At 37.1% G+C, this 23,389-nt stretch overlaps 1 protein-coding gene across 1 annotated transcript in view; it reads left to right on the forward strand.

Moving 5' to 3' along the window:
- Positions 1 to 14,953, forward strand: part of LOC113233386 (E3 ubiquitin-protein ligase RNF13) — a 40,840-nt gene extending 25,887 nt beyond the window's left edge. The window contains exons 5-11 of the mRNA XM_026468507.1: positions 4,073 to 4,175; positions 4,675 to 4,783; positions 6,320 to 6,494; positions 6,883 to 7,046; positions 8,334 to 8,509; positions 11,392 to 11,591; positions 14,748 to 14,953. Of these exons, the coding sequence (XP_026324292.1) occupies positions 4,073 to 4,175; positions 4,675 to 4,783; positions 6,320 to 6,494; positions 6,883 to 7,046; positions 8,334 to 8,509; positions 11,392 to 11,591; positions 14,748 to 14,815 (995 nt within the window). The 3' untranslated portion in view covers positions 14,816 to 14,953. The remainder of the gene's footprint in view (positions 1 to 4,072; positions 4,176 to 4,674; positions 4,784 to 6,319; positions 6,495 to 6,882; positions 7,047 to 8,333; positions 8,510 to 11,391; positions 11,592 to 14,747) is intronic.
- The last annotated feature ends 8,436 nt before the right edge of the window (positions 14,954 to 23,389 follow it).

Consider the following 23,389-nt stretch of genomic DNA (forward strand, 5'->3'; position numbering starts at 1 on the left):
TCGCACGCGGTACTGGCTCCGCGCTCGGTGTGTTGTCGTCCTTATAAGTACACGGAATTAAACCCGCCGCGGTCCCGACCCGCACCCGACACGCTCCTGCTCTCTGTTTCACGCTTAAGATTAATTTTAAATGCTTTAAAACGCTCTGTGTTAAAAATTACTATTTAGCTTAAGGTTCTTTTCTCACTTATAGAAATATAGGATACCGGCGTCGTTTATATAAAGCGTGCTTTCATAGAGCGGTTACACACGATGTCTTTTAGTAGCGCGTCTGCAACATTTCACTAGCGATGCAGTCGCTAAACCTTTACACACACGCGCGACGTAGCAGCGATACAATCGCGATGAATGTTTTTAATGATTTCACTTAAACAACTGCAGCGATGCAACCGCCTATAAACCGCAAGTATCGTAATGCAATCACGCGTTTTTATCGCTGCTATGTCGCCTTGTGTAACCGCTCTTACTATGTTGTCTGCCTACAAAATCGGACTGCAGATCTATGTTAATTTCATTTTCATACTTGTTGACCGTAAACGCCATGTCAAGTCCGAAGGTCAAGATTAAGATGAAAATTAGTCCAAGTATAGTACGGTGTTTGTCGATTCTATTAGCACCAAGCGCAAGTTACATTGCGACAAACCAAATCTCGCGAAACTTTAATTACTCTACTACTCACATACCCGTTTAATAAACGAGCAATGAGTAAAAAATTTATTTATCGTGTAAAATTAAGGACGTCATGGACATTTCATGCCTACGAAAAGAAATTAGATTCCTTCTTCAAACGTATTGTTTTATCCAATTTTAACGAATGAATCGTAGATTGAATTGTACATATCAACTCGACTTTACTATATTATGTACACGGTAAAAGCAGATTACCTAGAAAAAGACAAAATTCTTTTTATAAAGACAAATGTATTAAATCCCCATAGACGCTAGAGAATAATTACTTGATAATAGTAAAAAATACGTCTCAAAACTGTATTTTAGTTATAAGACAAAATATTTAATCCAAGAGCAAATTAATTTACTTAAGTCATAAAGGTACTCTAGATTCAACAAAGTATTTATTAGTTATTATAATATCTGATTTTGACTTGAAAAAAAAAAATAAAAAATTGAGAGTTACTTTTTTGTGAAATTACTCCACTAGTTTGTTATAATTATTAATAAAAAGATCGAATACTCAGAAAAAAATACTTCGATCCGGCACGGTATGCTAGAAGACGTCGGTCCGAATCCCAGTCCGATCTTTGTATTAATAATTAGGTACTTAATTATTTGACTGAAGATTTATGTTTTCTATATTTAAGTGTGTAGCGCTGGTCAAGAAAGGGGTTGCGTATTACGACGAATTGTGACACAGACTTCCGTGTAGAAAGGCGTATAGTATTAAAAAGGGTAAATTTACAGGATTTTTTTTTAATTTAGACCCACAAACATATATCTAAATAGACGTCGCAAGTACAGCAATTTGTGTGAAAACCAAGCGTGCCACATTTTTTGTACCCACTATGACGTCACAAGAATTATTTATCTATGGAAACTTCCTTCCGCTCGCTGTAAATCGATTGATTGAACGGAATACGCGTAAAGACGCGTATTCCATTCAATTAATCGAATAATAAATAGAATAATTTTTGTTAAAGTATTTGTTGATTAAAAGTAGTCGTAATATTAATATAGTAGAAAAATACGAGAATAAGATAGTTAAAACCTTTATTTTACTTGTTATTAAAAAAAATTTATTACTTAAAAAAAATTAAGACTAATTTTTAATCGACTTCAAATATTAAAATTATTGTCCTTCAAATAAAATGAGCTTATTATATAACTACTTTTTGTAATAGAAGGTCTTATCGATTAACTTAAATAATGAAAACGCACGTCAATGTATGAACATGCAACTGCCTTAATTAATTTTTCTAGATGGGTTTCTGTTTTCAACGGCACTTCGGGGGTCTACTCTCGATCTCTGTCCGACATCCGTCCGAAACAATTACTGCCAAATAAGTAATACTTAACCAAATGAAAAGACGCGTGATGCGAATTAAGCTTCCTACTGGTTACTTGTCGTTTAATTTTATCGAATATTACTTATTTGACAGTAATTGTTTCGGACGTCTATCGGACGGAGATCGAGAGTAGCCCCCCAGACTACACATTACAAGTACAAGCGGCCGTATCACGAAACTGAATGCATTATACAAAAGTGGGTTTGTTCGATATTCATGGCGTATTAACAAAGGATCACAAATATATCGCACTAAGTGAAAGCCACGATGTATTACAAATCATGAGGCATACATACACTCGGTTGCAAATTTGTTTTCTCGAAATTCATACAACACCAATATAATTGTTTTTAAAATAAATTATGCGTCTTCTGATAACAAAATCACTTGCCCGTGGAAGGAAATGTCCCTGTTTGCCCATTTACCCACAGTTATGGTGCTTTTGCGGTTTATAATGGCACAATAATGCGTTTTTCGCGTTTTCGACTGGTGTTTCGGTCGCGCGTGTTCTGAAGTGTAGCAGCGGCAACTAGGTGAATTTCACTTACTTTGGGCACGCGAAGTACTTACGCTATCTAAATATATCTCTGTGTTTGGACCCAACAGTATGTCTCATTAGCGTGAAAGCACACAGTTCAGTGCCAAGCCTTAGGCTCAACTCACACTGACGCAGAGTCGAAGCGTCGCGATGCTTCGTGTTTTTCACCTATAGTATATTCATCTCTATTTTGCCATCATTAAGGTACAAATTTGTGTTATGCAAATATGGAAACGGGCGACGACGCGCGTCGACACTTGGTTGAATACAGTCGAACGGATTCGTGTCACTTGAGCGCAGTGAGGCGTCAGATGCCGACCATATTGTGATCCGGGCGCACTAATGCGAGCGTCGACGTGTATCGCCAAGCGTTGTAGTTGAAAAACAGGACACGACGCCGACGCGACGCTTCGACTCTGCGCCATTGTGAGTTGAGCCTTAAAGTAGCAGTAATAGGACGGAATCGTCTCAAGTAATTGAGTGCTGTTCAGTGCCATATAAATGCTACAGCGGTAGAAGGCATTAACAATTCAAAACATATGAGATGACTTGTACTATTGAAGTTGCCATGCCATCTAGCAGTGGCGCGATGGAACTAATTGCACGTTAAAGTTGTGCTTGTTACAAGTGTAGTTTGATTTCATGCTGAAACCAAATTTCTTAAATTGTGACAGCAAAGAACGCACTAACAAACTACGAAGAGATACGTATAGTTTCTTTGGAAAAATGACTGTTTAAGATTTTTATGATAAAAAAAGTAATCATTACCGCGTGCGCCTTCGGCAACATGTCACTACAGCATTAACTATGAAAATGCAACGAAATGTTGCTTTAAAAAATATACTCTAGAATTTAGAATATTTAGGCAGTACATCCCTATAAGAACTCTTTCACAAGGAGCTCTACTTCTACTAAATAATATAAATAAAATAGTTAATGACACACCATAAGAAATTTATAATGAATCAAGTTATAGTCATTGTAGTGCCCTTACAGGGTTCCTGTGTTGGCATCCGTTATTGTTATTATTCATATAAAGATCGAACAAATTCTAACTGCCTCCGTGGCTCAACGGTTACCATGCCGACTGCCACGCAGAGGGCCCAGGTTCAATTCCCGAGCCAGAAAAAATATTAGTATGGCCTACAATTACTTCTCTCGTGAGTTTGGGTGTAATTTGTGGTTGTTTACGTGTGTCTATGGCACCCGCAACACAGGTTTTCCCAAGTGCGGGGCTATGTTGAGTGTGTGCGTTATTATTATTATTAATAATAAAAATCCTTATTCCTTAGTTTGTAAAATTCCCTATTTTAGAGACCCCCCACACTAGCGTCTTTCGAGCGTCAGCCTCTTGCCAACGCACGCACAGCGTCAACACACGCGCGGCGTATACAATCGCAAGACGCTGATGCTCTCGAAAGATGCTAGTGTGGGGAGTCTCTTATGTAACAACTCTGACAATCCACATGAAACAATAAAGAAATGAAACACGAGCGCGTGTTTGTTGTTGCAGAGACGATGTCAGCGAAGAACGCGGACGACATAGTGATCCCGTCCGTGTTCGTCAGCGACGTCGCGGGTCTCAGTCTTGTCGAGGAATATAACTACACAAGGGGGTGAGTGTCTCGGTCTATAGATACTTTTTTCTAGATTCCATTACATGATAGCACGTTGCACCCCATGGTCCATTTCAAACATCGGATACAATCTTGCCGACACATGTCATATCTAAAGCTTGACATGTGGACCTGGGTGGCCCAGCGGTTAGCAGACTGTACGCTAGTTGAAAAGGTTTAAGGTTCAAATTCCAGTTAGGTCAAGTTAGGGAACTTGGTTTTCAAGGCACAGACAACTGAATAGGCATCTTCTGGGCAAGCTCATTCCATCGTAGATCCTACCTTTCGTCCAGATCAGCAAGTCCATTCACTTTAAAATAAAAACTTCCTCAATTTGGAGGGAGCGTCGTGATCGACTTTATATTTGAATATTGGTGTTTTCTGTAAAAGAACAAAAATCTTTAAAATCAGCGACATAGCGAGAGACCAAAACGAACTTGTTATCTATTATGATAATCATAAAGTTTAAAATTATATTTGAGTCTTATTGTTATTTCAGTTACTATATAATGGTGAACGGCGACCTACCTTTCAACATCAATACGCACTTGCTGCTTCCGTTCGCGATCGTGGTGGTGCTCTGTCTCATTGTCATTCTTATCTTTATGGTGAGTTTTTTATATCACGACAGTCGAAAGACATTAACTTAGATTTCTAGATAACTACGCCTTGTAGTGAAAATCTCGGCTATTTTTATTTACGCATTTTTATTTTAACCAATTGAACGATTGAACTATTAGGTGATATTTCGTTTAATGTACCTACGCGTTCTATGAGACACTATCGCCCTATTCAGTTCCTTAGCGAGGACTAATTATAGACAAAACAGTTTTCACTGTAGAGCTAGCAAGAGCTTGGATAGTGTGCTGAACAATCATGACCTGGATGTTGTATATTTAATTGTAGTGTTGATGCGCTAAAGCGTAAACTCATGGACATTTTATTTAATTTTATTGAATAATTTGTAATTGTTGGCGCAGGTATTGGGTTATTATACTTATGTAAGTGCATGTTGTCAATAAATACTGTTTATTTTTCGTTTGTATAATGCTCGTGTTTGATTTGTCTGAAGCTATAGGTGGAAACCTGTAATTGGTTTTATGTTTCTTTCCTGTTTTTGTTAAATGGTTGAAGCTGTTGCTTTTCTATGAATGAATAAATAAATAAGCCATTTTTTGTTAAAGTAAAACTTTAAATATGTAGTTTATGAGTAATGGCATCCAAGAGACGTATGTTTTAACTAATTTAAATTGTAACTAGAAACAACATTATAGTATTTAGGTATTATAATATTTCACAGCACACTTTTTGTTCTTTCTGAAAAAATACATTCATATCACTTTAAACCAACGATAAAGAACTTCATATTCTGTAGGAATTTATTCGTAATGATGTTCTACCAACAAAACTTTTTTTTAAGATAAGCTAGTGACAAGGGCCGCACAGCCTTTTTGGCCAATACATGTTAGTTTTGTGGGAAGTGGTAATAAATATTTTAATTTTGATGGAATTATTTGGAAATTATGTGTATATTTAGTATTTTTTGTTTTTTTTTTTGTAATTAATCTATCTTCGTGCGCCTGGCTTTAAGCTATACGCCAAATCGCAAAGATCTGGAGGACACTGCAACTGCGCCCGTCACCCTGAGAGAGACATAAGTTGACAAGTCCCAAATGCCTGTAATTTCACCAGCGCCCTTACCACAAGGGGCTCTACTGCTACTTATTAGTATTTACTACACATAAGAAAAGTGTATATTTGTTGGATATATATATCTATAGTTAGCATATGCTACGGTATTGCTATACTATATTTGACGACCTAAGTAACCAAACGGTAAACCGTTTGCGCTGTTTGCGCTTGATGCTGAGTTCCCGGGTTCGATTCCCGGAAAAGTAACTTTTATAAATTGGTTCTGCTCTGGGTGTTCTGGGAAGTGCCCCAGAGTTAATTCCGTTGTTCTGGTACTCATAGTGCAGTGATTCCCTAGTTTGACACCAAGAAATTAGCGTTGTTGTCTGGTACCTACATTGTTATTATTACATTATTGTCAGGGTTCATGTTTATATGAGATGCTATTTTTGTACTTCAAACTAAACGAAAAAAAGCGTGTTAACAAATCATATTATCATTTGAAACCGCAGATAGTGAAATGCATAAAGGACAGGCGGCGCGCGCGGCGGCACAGACTTCCCAACCGCTGCCTCAAGAAGATTCCTACTTGCAAGTTCAGCAAGGGTGACCCATACGACACGTGCGCCATCTGCCTGGACGACTACCAGGAAGGCGAACGGCTGCGTGTACTACCCTGTGCACATGGTAATATCCATTTCATGTTTAGTCCAGCTGTTCAAATCCGAAATAGGATAAACTCATGACATTGTACTGCTTATTATTCCTAATGACATTTAAAAAAAATATCCACCAGGTCAATATAAAAATCACATACATGTGGATCAGAGTTTGACGACTTCACTGGCACAACGGTTTTCAGTGAGCATGTTCCTGGTTCGATTCCCGGCAGGATCAAACAAACGCACACACTGACCTTAAAAAAGCGAACATTTTTCTTTAGTCTAGTTAAATATTGAAAGCTTTTTAATGTTGTAGTGTAGCAATAATCAAGCTTTCTTTACTTAAAAGGAAACCGAACATTTCCGAGCATGTTTGACAATTATAAGAGATATTTGACGTCGTTTGTGTACAGCGTATCACGCGAAGTGCATCGACCCCTGGCTGACGCAGAACCGGCGAGTGTGCCCGGTGTGCAAGCGCAAAGTGTTCGCAGCAGGAGAACGCGTCAGGAGACACTCCTCTGACACCGACTCGGATGACACCGAACCGCTCGTATCGGAGCCACCGCGGACGCAGGTATTCTATCTTACGACAAACATAACGCTAGAAAATGCGGCATCAAAATCAAAATTCTTAGGTTTTCGCGTTTGGAACACATTGAAAAAGAAGCTATTTTTTTCGGATCTAAATCCCTTCTGTTATATATTTTTAAACGACTTGGAAAAAAAGAAGGAGGTTCTCAATTCGACTGTATTTTTTTATGTATGTTACGCGATTACTCCGGCATTTGTGAAGCGATTTTGATACTTTTTTAATTGGAAAGAGGATACCTCAGTTGTTGACCCCATTTAAATTTGAAGAAAATATTCCACCTCTATGAGTGGCAAACTAGGGAATGAATCCGATTTCGGCACTTTGCGGTAACCGATTTCAATAAAACTTAGCATATACATATAGAATTCCACGAACTTTTGAGGTTATTTTTTTTTTACAAAAGTTAAAATTTTTATGATATCAAGTGACGAGACGAACTAGTCGTGCGCCTTTTCGCCTGGTGGTTAGCGACACGCTTGGTCCATTGCAATTGCAGTGCCACACAGAGCTTTAAATCGCATAGATCTGAGAGGCACTGCCACTGCGCCCGTCACCTTGAGACATAAGTTGACTGTCTCATGTGCCTGTAATTTCACCAACACCCCTTACCTTTCCGGAAACTTGTTTATATTATTTGTATGTAATGGAAAAGTTAAACTATAATTAAAACTTTTTTATATAAAAAAACCGACTTCAAAAGTTTGTAGAATTCCATATATTTGCCAGGTTTTATTGAAATCGTTTAACGGAAAGTGGGTGAAATCCCATAAACCGGATTCAACCCCTAATTTGCCATCTTTAGACGTGGAATATTTCCTTTAAATTTGAATGGGATTATTAATGAGGTACCCCTTTCCCACAAAAAAAGAATCTCGAAATCGGTTTGCAAAAGTCGGAGTAATCGGGTAACATACACACAAAAAAAAGAAAAAATACAATATCGGGTTCTTAGGCTTTCGCGATATTTTCGAAATAGTTTCTATTTCGAAATTATATTTTTCCGGATTTAAATCGCGTATATTTGTTTTTTCAAAAAAACCGTCAAAAATGTTAACCGTGACCATGGGACCTGTAAAGGGCCCGAAACGTCAGTTTGTTTGAAAAAACAAATATACGCGATTAAAATCCGGAAAAATAGTTTCATTTCTTATACAATGATACACAAACCCTCCTCTTTTTGAAGTTAGTTAAAAATACGGATACATAAAGTACTAGTATAGGATAATAATAAAAATAATAGTTCTAATATGATGTTAATCAATTGGATAGGGCGGCACGTTCGAGCCCCAAAGCGAAAACCCGTTTCGTCGCGCAGCGCGTATACGCAGCATGCTGCGCGCTCGCCTTTGGCCGCAGCGTGACGCCACGGCCGACGCGGAGCAAACCGGCAGCGAAGAGGCGCCTGCACTGGTAGAGCAGCAGGATAACGGAAATGGAGATGAAAGGTAACTATTAAGCCAGTTGTCTTTCGAAACTGAGCTGAGAAGAGTTACATTTCACCACCAATTGTATTTCTTAGAGATGTCAAAATAACGAATGTATCTAATATTTAGCGTTATTGATTATCAGTGGGATATTTTTGAAAATATAATTCTACACCGCTGTGTAGCCTAACGGTTTGACCTACCACCTTTCAAGCACCGCCGTGGATTCAAATTCGGGGTTTGCACTTCATTAGTTTTACCTCTGACCCGTAATAGTACATTACTGCAGAGGCCGGGAAGTAAGGGATTGCCGGACGAGTTAGTAACAAAGTGCATTAATACGAGCCAAGCAATCCCCATTACGGCCAAGGCGTGTATAGTGCTTTTCCCAAATAATACGAGGAAATAATAAAAACGTAGAAAAAACAAAATTTATTAATATTAAAAGTATAATACTATATAAACTTAGAATAATAACGCATAGAAACCTAGCCCGCACACGCTAAGTGAGGCAAGTTAGAGGGTTCCAAACGCGTCCCAGGAGCGCGCGGGCTGTTAGTGCTCAAGGTCATATTGCACCGCGAACAGCTCCAAAATTTTTTGCTAAAAATGACGAAATGTGCGGTAAATGGGTGTAAAAATACAACAGACAAACATAAAATAGACACTAACATCGCATTCCACAAGTAAGTAATGCGTTTCAACTCATATTTTTATGTAAATATTCACTAAAACAGAAAAATAATTTCGCGGCAACAAGATACGAAAGTGTTGCAAAGTAACGAATTTTTTTTCTCCCCATTTTGCTATTCTGTATCAAAATAATTATATTACGTAAATTTTAGTGGTGCCTGTAATTTAGATTTATTTGCGCATCTTGAACTAATATTTAATTTAATAAACATTAAATGTTTTCGTTAACTCCTGTAAGTGATTGGGACTCATGCTTTATTGAATAATTATTTATTTTAATTTTATTTGAATTGGACACATATTGCAACTTTACAGTACTTATATATTTGTTTCTACTATAGTGTTGGCACCACCAGTACAACTTTGATAGCTTATTATATGTCTTTCTTTTCGTAACTCAAGCGAAATATTTTATATTAAAATATTTTATTTTCTTAAAAGGGGAGCATTCTTAAGCGATTTTTTAATCTATTTTAACAGTTATTTTCTTTAATGTTTGCTTATGGCATTTTCGGTTTTAGGTTTCGAATATGGCACTTATTTCTAAATCCAAGATGCGGGCGCGATTTTTCGAATAATGGCAAGTTGGGTATCGTTTTCGAGATGTTTGGGAATGTTCAATACAAATATGGCACTCATTTCTAAATCCAAGATGGCAAACACGACAGTTCAAACAAAAGCAATATTCGTAATGAGCACCCCCAAATACCTCGGAAACGATACCCAACTAGCCATTATTTGAAAAATCGTGCCCGCCATCTTGGATTTACAAATAGTGCCATATTCACATTGAGCATCCCCAAATACCTCGAAAATGATACCCACATAGCATTTTTTTTTAAAAATCGTGCCCGCCATCTTGGATTTAGAAATGAGTGCCACATTCGTAATGAGCACCCCCAAGTACCTCAAAAATGATACCCATATTGCATTTATTTGAAAACTCGTGTCCGCCATCTTGGATTTAGAAATGAGTGCCATATTCGTAATGAGCATCCCCAAATACCTCGAAAAGGATACCCATATAGCATATTTTGAAAAATCGTGTCCGCCATCTTGGATTTACAAATAAGTGTTATATTCGTTTTTCATCGACAAAACCGAGCACATCTGTAGGCACCTGATCGACAATGTCGGGCAAATCTGTAGGCACCTTTAACTTAATGATGAGTTAAGCAAGATACAATTTCCCCACTTTTGAGGGAAATGTTATTCCATGGCATCATTATTTGTATATTTGTGTGCGTGCCGACGAGCGTAGTTACAAGTTGCTTACGCCTACATGAATTTGGTTTTTGCCTCACTTGTGACAGTTCGTTTGATATGAAACTATCATTCTATGCGTTATTATTCTAAGTATATAAATATATTTATGATTATCTATGTCCTTTGTGGTGATATTCCTGAGCTCTGTACTCCTGCATGCACCGTTTATCCCTAAAATTAGAGCAACCTGAAACAAACAAAGGTTTGTTATGCTTATTTACAGTATCGGAACTAATATCTATCAATGCTACACATTACGATATATATACGAACAAACCTTACCTTAGTTGCTATTGATTGAAAGTTTCATAAGTTTTCATGCATCTTGTTTTGCTCATAGCCTGCAACAAGTTTTCCATCGCTAATATTGCCTCGTTTTAAATTAGGAGGAGTACAATCCATTACTGTTTTTTCATTACCGCTCGTCTTTCATGACGAAAATACAAAACAGACGAAAGAACAGAAAAGAATACTAATGCACTTTATTTTACCGCCTGTTTTTTTTTTTTAAGTAAGTGGTATACGTAGGTATTTTTAATTCTCACATTTACTAACACTAGGCAGTTGGCTGTATGAGTTTTTCTTTTGCCCGTTTACATAGCTCATCTAGATTTAAAAGTTTAGAAAAATGGACAGTAATGGAAGGCGGGAAGAAGTTTTACGGTTCATAGATGACTAACTTCCCGTGTTCGTTTTTTGAAAGTAATGCAAACATTTCCGAGCATGTTTGAGAAAAAATCATTTTGATTTGAGTCAATGTTTTGATATGACTTCTTTATTGCATCATTAGTGAATGAAGTTTAAGGAAACTTTTTAAGCCATTTTGATCTGTAACGTACACTTAAGAAAAAAGTAAAAATTTTACCTATAAACGTGTAAGAAGCCTCTCGGAACCAAAAGGTCGGGCATCGACTGTACATCGATTCGTTATTGACTCCCAACAGCCATGCAGCAGAAGAAGATACGGCACCGCTGATACAGCCCACCGTAACGATGTCGTCAGAGCGCCGCAGTCGCCGATCGCGGCGCTCGCGCTCGTCGCCGCGACGCGCCGCCCGCGCGCCCCCGCCCCCCAATGATGCGCCCGCGCCCGTGCTCCACTCCGCAGAGCATTCCATCAACACGGAAACTCGCGGGGAGATCGGTCAGTGCCACTGTCATTCATTACGTGGAAGGTGTACATAACGCATCGGTATATAACTAGAAATAGAGACGAAATATCATTGACCTACCAACAAATGTACATCGGGTCTAATCATTGACTTACAAATAAATGGACGACGGGTCTAATACAAAAATCACGAAAAAAATGTTCCAAGTCAACCTATTTAAACGTAGTGACATGTAAAGGAATATGAAAAAGCTAAAACGTTGAATTTAAATTGTAATGTCATCGCAGTACTGTCTAATTTTGCTTGCTTCGCTGTCAGTCGAACAAACGGAGACTAAACCGTGAATGACGCTCTGTATACGATTTTAACGCCCTATAAGTTCGGACACTTTTTAGCGCGGACCCGACGTCGACCTGACTTCTGATAGGCAATCCCATGCCGTAAAACGAGTACAACAATATTTTGTTAGTTACTGCTAACGTTTAATAAAAAAATCATTTTAAAAATAGGATTAAAATAAAAGCAACTAACTAACTAAGTAAATAGGATTAAAATAAATATTTCAATCGCTTGTGGTTCGAACAATTGAAAATGACCAAGAAGTTTATATAAGCTTCTTGAAACTGACGTAATGGGTCTCTTTCCATCTTGTGCGCATGCAATGAGTAGAAAAAGGACCGTTAGCTATTTCATTATTTCGTGTGCTTTTGTAGTTTATATTTACGATTCAGTTATATATAAATTAAATACTATAAAACTGCACAAAACAACACTTTTAAATGACAACTATGATAACACAATATATTTGTTTAGTGAAAATATGATACAAAATCCTGTTTTCACACTTTACTGCAGTAATTTTTACAAGTTATTGTTTGTACTGCATATATTGGTACTGCATGATTGACAACCGCGCTGTCACTCGAACAAACGAAGACAATTGCGCGATTGACGCTTTGTATGCAATTTTAACGCCCTACAGGTGCGGACACTTTTTAACGCGAACCCGACGTCCATTTATTGGTAGGTCAATGCAAAATATCATTTGATGTGTTTGAAAACTCTTCTGCCATATCATTACTGTGACAACTGCGCTCCGATGGGCCAGCCCGAATTCGAAATTGTTTCACTTCGAATCGACCAGTTTAAATTGAACTTTGCTATAACGGACGAAAATTGCAAAATTACATATTTAATATTTAATGACCGATGAAATTTGATTAAGTTTGTTTTGTAAGTCGATGTTTTGCTGTTTTTCCCCACACCGCCGAATGGAACAGCACGCCATTGTTAGAGATATTATCTTTGTTACAATAACTACAGAATATTTTTGGAATATACGGAGACGTACACACAGGCCAGTTGTTGGCGATGTCTATATTTCAGTGCAAACGAGAGTTGATATTATAAGTGATGTATCACTGATGAGTTACCAGGAATGTGTGGCCCTATTTCTGGCTATGTATACTCGATGACAGTTGGTCTATTTTCGTTTTTCGGTAGTCTTCGTGATCCGGCTGTCGTCGGATTTCGCATTATGCAAACCGAACGCACTTAATCGACTTGGAAGTATATTGAGTAGCTACTACTCTTTATTTTGGTTATATATGTTTTTGAAGGTCAGCTCCCATATCTTCGACATATGTTTTGATTACTGACCCTCCTTCTCAACCTCTTGGTTATGCGGGAAGGGCACTATAACCTGTGCAAGAGACAGGGACCTTCTAAGTTCAGGTCCTGACCCCGGATCAGCCAGTGTACAGGGTTGTCACAGACCGTTGCGTTGTGAGCCGTCCCGGGTGCACATACAGTACCCTCTCTATTGTCCAGATAGGTATCAGAGCTGTAAGCACGCTCACTTTCCGTTGTGCTTTGCACAACTAACGGTTGCCACCGCTAAGCCGGTGAATTTACAATCCCCTACCATATCTCCTCTTTGGTGGCGGAGCTGAAAACACGCTCTCTTTCCGATAGCGAAGCGTCTCTCCAGTTCCGAATAAGCTAAGTGGCTGGAGGAACCGGAGGATATCTAGCTCTCCGGGCTAGTACCGGAGTTGTCGGTCGCAGTGTCCTGTGACAATATCCGGACATAGCTTCCAACTTAAAGGGCAACTCACGTGTTCTGCGCGTCTCCTCGTCTTAGGCCCTCTACTAGACCGCTACTAAGACGCGCTAGCTGCGCACGAGGCAGACGCCCCGGCCACATGCAACCGGGCAACAGCAGGCAAACATGTCCATCTCTGCAGCTTACCACAAACCCCAACGAGTCCATACTCAAGTCCGGGTCCACCAGAGACGCCCGTGAAGGCGTATCACTGGCGAAGGGCTTGCCCCGGACGCCCGCTGTACCCTGATCTTGCCGTCTAGCCCGTAGTCTCTCCGGAAAACCCTATCTCTAGTGTCGGTAGATAGGGACAGCTTTTAAAGGTCAAATAATATACTCGTTTTTAGAAAATTTGTTATAAATGTAGACGTACTGTCTCTTACAAAATTTACTAGGCTGGTTTTCTTCTCACGCTAACCGTCAGTCTTTGACAGGTCAATATGTACATACGTATCACTATGAAGCGTTTCTGAATAACGCCGACTGGTTAGCGCTGACCACGCATCTCCACAGCCAATGAGCGTGTTCGTTTCACGCTGATGACGCACCGATATGAACAATCATAGCCGCGAAACTGACACTGTGATCAACGAAGTACGCAAAAGAATATGTTTGTGAGACTCTTCTGATTTATTAAACAAAAACAGAGATGTACAAAATAAAGCCTGGGATGATGTCGTCGTCACAATCGTGAAGATGTTTTTTCACTAATAATTAATTGCTAAACATTGTTTGCGTCTGTACTTCGCGGTGATCAGCACGATACTTAATCGACTCGAATTGACTGGTCGGCGCCGAGTGACGCTACGCGACGACTGTTAGCACCGAGACGGCGGCAGAGTCTTGGAGACTAGTTGTAATTTATTTTTTTTTGCTTATTTTTTAATTTATTTTAGCACGGAAAGCTGCTAAAGTCGCAGGCACGACAGATAGTTTTACAACTCCGAGAGATTTTTATGAAAACAGTTGTACTGTAATTGGTCATTTATATCAAAAACCAAATCCACTCGCTCAATGCGATTCATTAAAAATTTCCTTTAGTAGACGTTAGTAGTAGTAATACAAAACATGTCTTGCGTTACAGGCGTAGCTGCGCTGCCCGCGTCTGCGACAACACTCTCAACGTCTGCGCCGCACCATTTCAACTTATGAACGCGCTAATTCGTTGCTCGTAATGACGTAACCATGCGTACGTTCGGTTAACATTATTACTTTATGTCACGCCTTTGCTATGGGAAGCTTACTTGTGTACAATGATTTACTGTTACATATAGATATTTCGTATCCACCTTGGTCTAGACCCAAATGTCAAAATAAATTCAACAACTGCCTTTCTATGTAACCTGTCAGCTGTGGTCGGAAGATTCAAGCTTCGGGTTTGACACGGAGGCCACGAGATTTGGAGGAAAGAAGGTAGAACTATAGACTAATTCTAGTTATAATCTGTTGTATATGGCTGGCTATGTCGTATTTACCTATTTTATGTACTTACCTACTTATGTTGCCTATGTCAATTTCCTGATATAATTTCCCTAAAAGGTGCATAACCATAACGCCATAATTCATCGGATTCAACCATCGCAAGCACGTTGTCCCATATCATATTGACGTGAGCGCTTCGCTGTAACGCTCTGCTGAGAAGATATGTTATACTTATTAGTGATGCAACAGAAGTGTCGTAACGGGAATAGAAACGAAAACAGATGTCAAAAATAAATCTGAGCGGAAACGGAAGCGGATGCGGAAGCAGAAGTATTAATACTATAAAATTCTCAACTCAATAGTTGGAACTGCAACCAGACTAGTTTTTGGTTTCATAATTAAGGCTATCGGCGCAAAAGTAGTATAACCCACGTTAAATTTTTTTCTTTATAATATTACTTTAAAAGATGTTAAAGTACCCTAATTTAAGTTTTTATTTTCTTGTATAAAAATATTTATATATTTTTTTATACATGAAAGAGCATCCAAATATATAATAATTATGTACTTTCGCGTGTTGAGTCGCAAACATTGAAAACTATCGATTAAGGTTCCGTTATAAAAGTCATGGTAGAAACGGAAACAGAAGTTAAAAAGCGTGCGGAACTTCTGCCGTTGCGGAAGCAAAAACAGGGTCCGTTGCATCACTAACATTTTTCAACAACTTGTATAGACATTTAGCAGAGCCAGATTTAATTGTATTTCTTTTTATTTTAAAATCGAGACAATCGTGTATAAAAACATATTGCTGACTAGTTTGGGGCCACAGATTCTGAAAATTTTTGGCCCAAACGCAGAGTGCAGTAGAGTTCCTTGTGAAAGAATTCGTCCAGTGAAGTACTGTCTTACCTATAACTTTACCTATTTCGACCGCCAAGCAGTAATGTGAGCATTATTGTGTTGCAAGGATGCTAATTTAATTATAGGCACATGGGACTTGTCAACTTATGTTTCAAGGTGACGGGCGCAGTGGCCTAAGATATTTGCGATTTAAAGCTCTCAGTGGCACTGCAACTGCCAGAGATAGGCGTGTCGCTTACCACCAGGCGCACGACTTGTTCGTCTCATCGCTTGGTATTGTAAAAAAAAAAAAACAGTTCTATTATGCATAATGGTGTCATGCCCAGCATAGTATTCCCGTTTCAAAAGCAGTAATCTGTCCTGTGGCGACCCTTATATGACCATAATGTAGACGTTTTACTTGCATTGACGGTTGTGAATTTGCCTATTTGACACCTTTGTTATGCGCCGAGAAACCGACAAGCACGCAGTAACGCGTGTGTGGTGTTTGCTGTATTTGTGGAAGAATCAAATAGAGCATAATACTTTGTCACACGTACTATCTACACGTGATGTTTGATTGTCAAATATATCGAATAAACAAATCGATACATAACACTTAAGTTGTTGTACGTTAAAATGCGATTTTTTTGCTTTTTAACTTAAATATATCCTTTTTAAACGACTTCAAAAAGAAGGAGGAGGTTATATGTTCGGCTGTATGTATATTTTTCGGTTTCTACGTCAGTGGTGGACCGATTTTGAATAGTCTTTTTTGTTTGAAAGGGTGCACTCTCCCCTTGTCACGAAGTCAGAATCTGATGAGGAGATCCTATGGAAATCGAGGAAAATCCTCAAATTTTGTAGGCATGTCAGTGCACTCTCCTATTTCTCCGTCAATTGTGGACCAATTTTGAAAATTCTTTTTTTATTTGAAAGGGTACAATCTCGAAGTGGTCCCTGATGCCGACACTGTTCCGGGTTCATTTCTGCTATAACAAATTAAGAAACTATTTTCCTCAAATAAACTCGACTTTTCACTTGACACAATATATGTAATCAACAAATCACCGTCACCATGACAACCAAAAACAAAAGTATAAATATACAGAAATTTATGTACAAAAGAGTCCGTAACAGTCCTATTGTCACCAAAAACTCAGAATCTGATGAGAGGATTCCATGTAAATCGAAAAAATCCGATAAGGAAACTTTTGAGATCGGTTTTTTTTTTTCAATGAAAATGTTATTATTTAAATTATAAGTACTATGTTTGAAACAAAACATAAAACTAAGGGATTTCTTTTAAGGGATTTACTTTTAAATAAGGAACCTATAATATACATAAAAAAGAATATATTAAAGTTACAAAGCAAAAAACAGTATTTGGACTTACAATAACTTACGTGAGAGGTACCGAAATACAAATAGCCGTGTAAAGTGCCATCATAAGATGGTAGCATCAAATAATTGACTGAACGAAAGATCCGGAATCTCGCGTTTAAAATATATTTGTAAATAATCTAATTAGCACATTGTTTATGACTTGTTAATGTGACTGTTCAATGTTCATACGGATACGGATAATTTGGTACAATAGGCAATCGAACCCAATACCTAGTGTCACAGCCCCGTGATACTATGGAAGTTTTAAGTAACCGCATAAACTTTCAATGTATAAGTGCCATTTTCCACTAAGCGACTAACGACCGTAGCCGTAGCGGCTAGTTTTACTAGAACCGCGGTCGTGTCAATGGGTTTAGTGTAATGACTTATTTGAATAATAGTCGCGCGCGGCCAGCCGCTTAGTGGAACATGCGTGTAATATATATATTTATTTATGTATGTAGACGAAGGCAAATTTGCATTAAATTATTTTACATTTTCTTAATTGACAGTTTCAATACGAATTACGAACTAAAAGTAAGGCTGAGATTTATATGACGATATTGACTTCGACTACGCAAGATTAGGGCTAAGCAAGTTTTGTTGTATTTACAAAACGAACTTGCCTAAGTTTAAGTAAGAAAATAAACTAAACTTTGAGTTTACTTCGTTTTGTAAATCTCACCCTAACAATTATTAGAATAAATTGCTAATAATATAATAAATACGACGCGGAAATAAGTAATCAGTTGAAAATACACTGTGGTAGCATTAATAGTACATTTTACGTAGAAAAGCTGCAGACGACCTCACAATTGCCTGACCGTTCTAAAATCTATGAAAATGTGATAAAAATCAACCATCAGACGCGCCTTTAATTGAAGGTGTGACTGAGTCATTTAACACATAATGATGCCTTACTCCTCAAACTCGTATCTTATAAAGAGTGATTATTCAGGAAATGGCAAAACTTTCTATTTATTTTAAATCTTTTAATCTCGGGTGTTAATTTGGATCCATTAATTTAAGAATTGATAAAAGCCAGTGTGTGAATATGAAGGAAATGTGATGTGAAAGCAGCCTGCAAAATATGTATACAATCCATTTTTTGCACTTCAGTAACAAAGTTTGAGAAAGTAAGGCTACGAAAGCGATAATAAACATAACACAAAAAAACGTGGTGGGAATGTGTACTACGGAACAATCTACTCGATGGTTAAACGTTACACCTAACGGCCATGAGCAAATTGGTATGTGAAATTGATTATTCAAATTCTATTTGTATACTTCGATTTAAATTAAGAAAATTCCCTATTGGTGTGAGCCGCTTCTCATGGCTCAATGTACTTTGGTTTTCGAACGCGCTGCTCATACAACGTTCTTTTTTTTTTCGAGCTGTCATACCGTAATTGAATATGATCTGCGTATCGCTTAAAAGATAGTTGTATGACTTTTTTAATCCCCACATTTTATTTGTACCTTTTTTGTTAAAACACTAGTGATATTTCGATATTCACAAAGAAAAATATCAAATTTATTTTCGTTCTGTAAGAATTATTTTTACTTTACGTTGGTATGTATTATATTGCATAATAATTTCTAAAAACTTAGTGTTCTCAAATTATTCCATTGCAGCGAGACCGCTACCGGTGAATGCAGGCGTTCAGTAAAGCCTTTGTGGTTATGACCACCGCATCTTAACAAAGCTTCACGACTCAACTCCACTTGGAACATTCAAGTGGGATTATTTTTTAAAGTCCGAACGTGAGAACCTAGTTGAAATATTTTCTAAGCGTACGACTAATGCCAAAACAATCTTATGTCCATTACCATTGACTTACAAATAAATGGACGACGGGTCTAATACAAAAACCACGAAAAAAATGTCCCAAGTCAACCTATTCGAAATTTAAATTGTAATGTCATCGCAGTATCGCGCTGTCAGTAGAACAAATGAAGACTAAAGCGGAGATAGCGCTGTGTATACGATTTTAGCGCCTTACAAGTGCGGACACTTTTTAGCGCGGACCCGACGTCCATATAATTGTAAGTCAATGTCCATTACCATTAGTTTCCTCGTTTTTAAATCAATTTGAAAAAAGAACCAAGCCAAGAATAAAAAAATACATGTTTAAAATTTGGCGTTGGCGCTCCTATAGTTGAGCAGCGCCATTTACTAAAAACTTCACATTTCAATTGTGCCAGCCAGATGCTTTTGTTCAATATCCCCTCGACATACCCGTTTGATATTTATTTACGAAGTTGAAAATTATAGTAAAACAAAAACTATACTAAAAGTTATTATACAGCATCTGCGTGCTTGGATGACAAAAATCCATGATAGTGAAGTGACTCGCCTAGCTCTCTCAGTTTGTTTCTATATATGGTATTTGAAATATACTCAAGTCCACTTGATGTCGATTACTCTTTACGAGTTGACAAGTTACAAGACTTGTTAGTTCCACTGGAATCCACCAAACAAATCCGTAGATTCACACTATTACATAGGACTATTTGCTGAAGGCCAAAGTTCGGATTTAATAAATCTATCCGACAATTCAAATGTAGAATGTTTACGAGTGCCCTAACTGTTATATGAACCAACTAAGATTGAAGCTTGGACTTAAGAAAATAGTAACAGACTTTTAGCTCCGATGCAACCTTTAATTTTTATTTTTTGAATAATTATGTGCAATATAATCTACACCTAATTTCGCATAATTTATCGTTATCGTATTTTATTCGAGCAGCTGGTGAGTTTATTTATTAAATAGGGTTGTGAGACCGCAAAATCACTAATATATTAATTTGTAATAAATACACACCTAATTCTAAAAATTATAATATGTGAATAGAATAAAGACGTAACATAGATTTATATATTTTAGACATCAAAATAGGTTAAATTCTAGTATTTTATAATTAGGGAACCGTAGAGGTAAGATACTTGTCTTGAAACTAATATTTAACAAGATAATTACGTTATTTTAAGTTGTTTGGCTATTATTTTACATTGGCTTTGAAAACAATACTGTTCAACCATTTTCAGTATCTGCAAATGTTAAAGGTTTTTTACACTGTGATTTATACGCCAGATAATTCAAAATTAGTTATATAAACTTTTGTATAATAATAGGTTAACCATGTATATAATTTTAGTTAAAACTGAGGTGCATCTTTTATTTTGTAGTGTCATATTGTTATGCCATAATCGATTCTTCCTACTAACCAATACTTTACCGAATTTGTATAACTTAACTTTTATTTAATGACAGTTTTGAACTAAATAATTTCAAATATTCCCGCCTATTGTCGTAGCGGGATTTTATCAGTACTTTTCTTTATATTGAAATGTAAAAATTAAGCTTTATTTAACCTTATATAATGTAGTCTGTCCCGTGTCAAAAGATATATGCTTTGTAAGATAAAATGTCCAGGTATAATTCGCTTATTTTTTATTATAGTATACCATAAAATTTAGCATCATAAATGGCAGAAGATAATCGACTGATGCTTGATGCGATTAATTACGCTCACTATAATTTACCTGCGACAAAAAAGCTGTGTCGACAAAAAGGCCTTTATCTTTCGCACGTGGTAAAAGGGCCTCCTATCCAAAACGACGCACGTCCAGGGTCAAGACCTACAGCTACGTAGCTTGTCGTAGTTACTTGACATAGCCAGGTTTTGTTGCTGTCTGTGTGGCACCAATACATTTTAATATAACACGAAACGTGGTCGAGCGTCGGTGTGGATGGGCGGCTTAACACGGATACGCCAGATTGGCTATTCGCATCATCTTTATGTAAGTTCGCTTGTAACCCTCCATACATTGACTTTATTCACGGCTAGTTGAGGTTAATGCTTAATTTACATTGCCGCGGAATTGAACGGTAAACATACGTAACCGGAAGCGCATTTTTGTAATCATAGCATAACTTTATGACAATTGTGTAACGTACAAATTAGATACGAATCAAAAAACTGGGCCGCGCGTCTTTCGGAAAATTCTAGCACATTCTCAAAAATTCCCGCAGCTTCCGTATCGTATCTAGTTTGTACGTTAGACAAAAGACAAAGTTCATTATGCTATGTACAATTGCGTTACAAAAATTCGCTTTCATTCCATTCCGCGGCAATGTGAATTGGGCCTAAGTGATTCGCGGGATTTTATTTTTTTCTTATATATAAGTTTCGGCGCTATAGCTTCTTAGTTATACCTAATATAAAATTATTACTGCATTAATATGTTCAATCGCTAATACTTTCTATGCTTTCTACTTAAGTACTAGTGTAGTACGGTCAATACGTGGTGTTGTGCTCAAATATTAAAATATTACACAGCTGAGCCTCACTAGGCGTAATAAGGATTCCCTACAGAAGCGCAGCCTTTCTTTTTTCCCATATTTTTATTTTTTCACACCTCTGCACATATGCGCAAGCAAAAATTTGTAATTGAATATTTTTCCTGTAATTAAAATGGTGACCTTTGACCTCATTTATCTCAAGTTACGTTCAAATTTCATCATTTCATTTCGAGGAAACTGCGGAGTAATTCCGTGCCTTGTGTAATATGAGTGCATACGTATAAAGCTTTGTTCTCTGCGCTTCGGTTAATAATTCATTTTTGAGTAATATTATTTTTATATAAAGGACTTCAAAATGCAAAATAATATAATTTTTTACGCTGAAATATAAAGCATTTTGTAAAGATTTTACATTGTACTACATTAGTAAAGTAGTGGAAAAATATATTTTGGACTACTTAGGGCAGAAACATAATGACAAGATTGTGACAACACGACCATAATACTGTTAAAAATAAATGTTTTATTGGTTGTTCTAACTGAAAAGTTTAAATAGAAGGGAGTTACACAGCTTTGTCGTGGACCGTCGAAGTTTCTTCGATGTACGCCACTTAGAATAAAACCAAAGAATAAAATCGTTTTGACACGAACAATCTTTGATTTTTCACGAATATTCAAAACCTTTTAACAATAGTAGCTCCATTCCATATCCTGAAATTGATTTACAGATGGAGTGGCTTTTTTCAACCGTTTCGTATTCATGATATCATACAAGTATAACAAAATGTTATTTTAAAGTCGTGAACTGCACAATATGTACCCGTTTCACAGATGATTGCGATTATTAAAAAGTATTTATCATGAATATATCTACCATCGGAAAAAACCTTATCAATCAAAATTGCGTTTTTTAAACGACTTCGAAAAAAAGGATGAAGAGTACAATTCGACTGTATATTTTTGTATGTATGTTACGCGATAACTTCGGCATTTGTGAACCGATTTTGATAATTTTTTTTTTTTGTTGGTAAGAGGTTACTTGAGTATTGGTCCCACTTAAATTTGAAAAAAATACACTCGTAAGTGTGGTAAACTAGTGGATGTGCGCACTTTCCAGTGACCAATTTGAATAAGATTTGGCAAATAAACGAAAAATTACAAATATCACTATAAAGCGCCGCGCAAACGTGTGCCTTGTGTTGAAATATTCTATTTCCATACAATTGCGGTTGCCGCAACCGGCGACCATTCAATTTTACATTTAACTTTCTTTCTACGCCTGTACTTTATCAATTAATTTCATAAACCGTATCACAAAGGTGCTCTTCAGTTCTAGTATCAAAATTCTTTTGTCTATGGTACTCGCTACTGAGCGGAAAAATTTCATTATAATTCTTTAATGAGTTTCAAAAAAAGGACGTCGTATTTTTGATAATTAAAAGTCTCCATAAACGCACACTACGTTCCTAAACAGAATAACGTGACTATAGTTGTGAAAATATTAAACTGTTGAAGTTTAATATTTTCACATTTTTGTTATTAAATAATCTTAGATAACAGGTACAAATGCCATTTGTCAAAAATTTATTCTTTAAAAACAATATTAAATATGGCGCTACTCACTCTACTGCCTTCCTTTCTATCTCTTTGGGTTTTTCGTTTTGTAGCGTTTGTTTGATTTTCGTTTAAGTTTGTCGTCGTGGATTGGATGCCTCCGTGGCCGAACATTATGCGTATAATTACAGATGTTTAATGATGTACGGCGTTAAGT

Source organism: Hyposmocoma kahamanoa, unplaced genomic scaffold (genome assembly GCF_003589595.1).
Source record: "Hyposmocoma kahamanoa isolate Upper Pololo Valley unplaced genomic scaffold, ASM358959v1 78, whole genome shotgun sequence".
NCBI classification, from domain to species: domain Eukaryota; kingdom Metazoa; phylum Arthropoda; class Insecta; order Lepidoptera; family Cosmopterigidae; genus Hyposmocoma; species Hyposmocoma kahamanoa.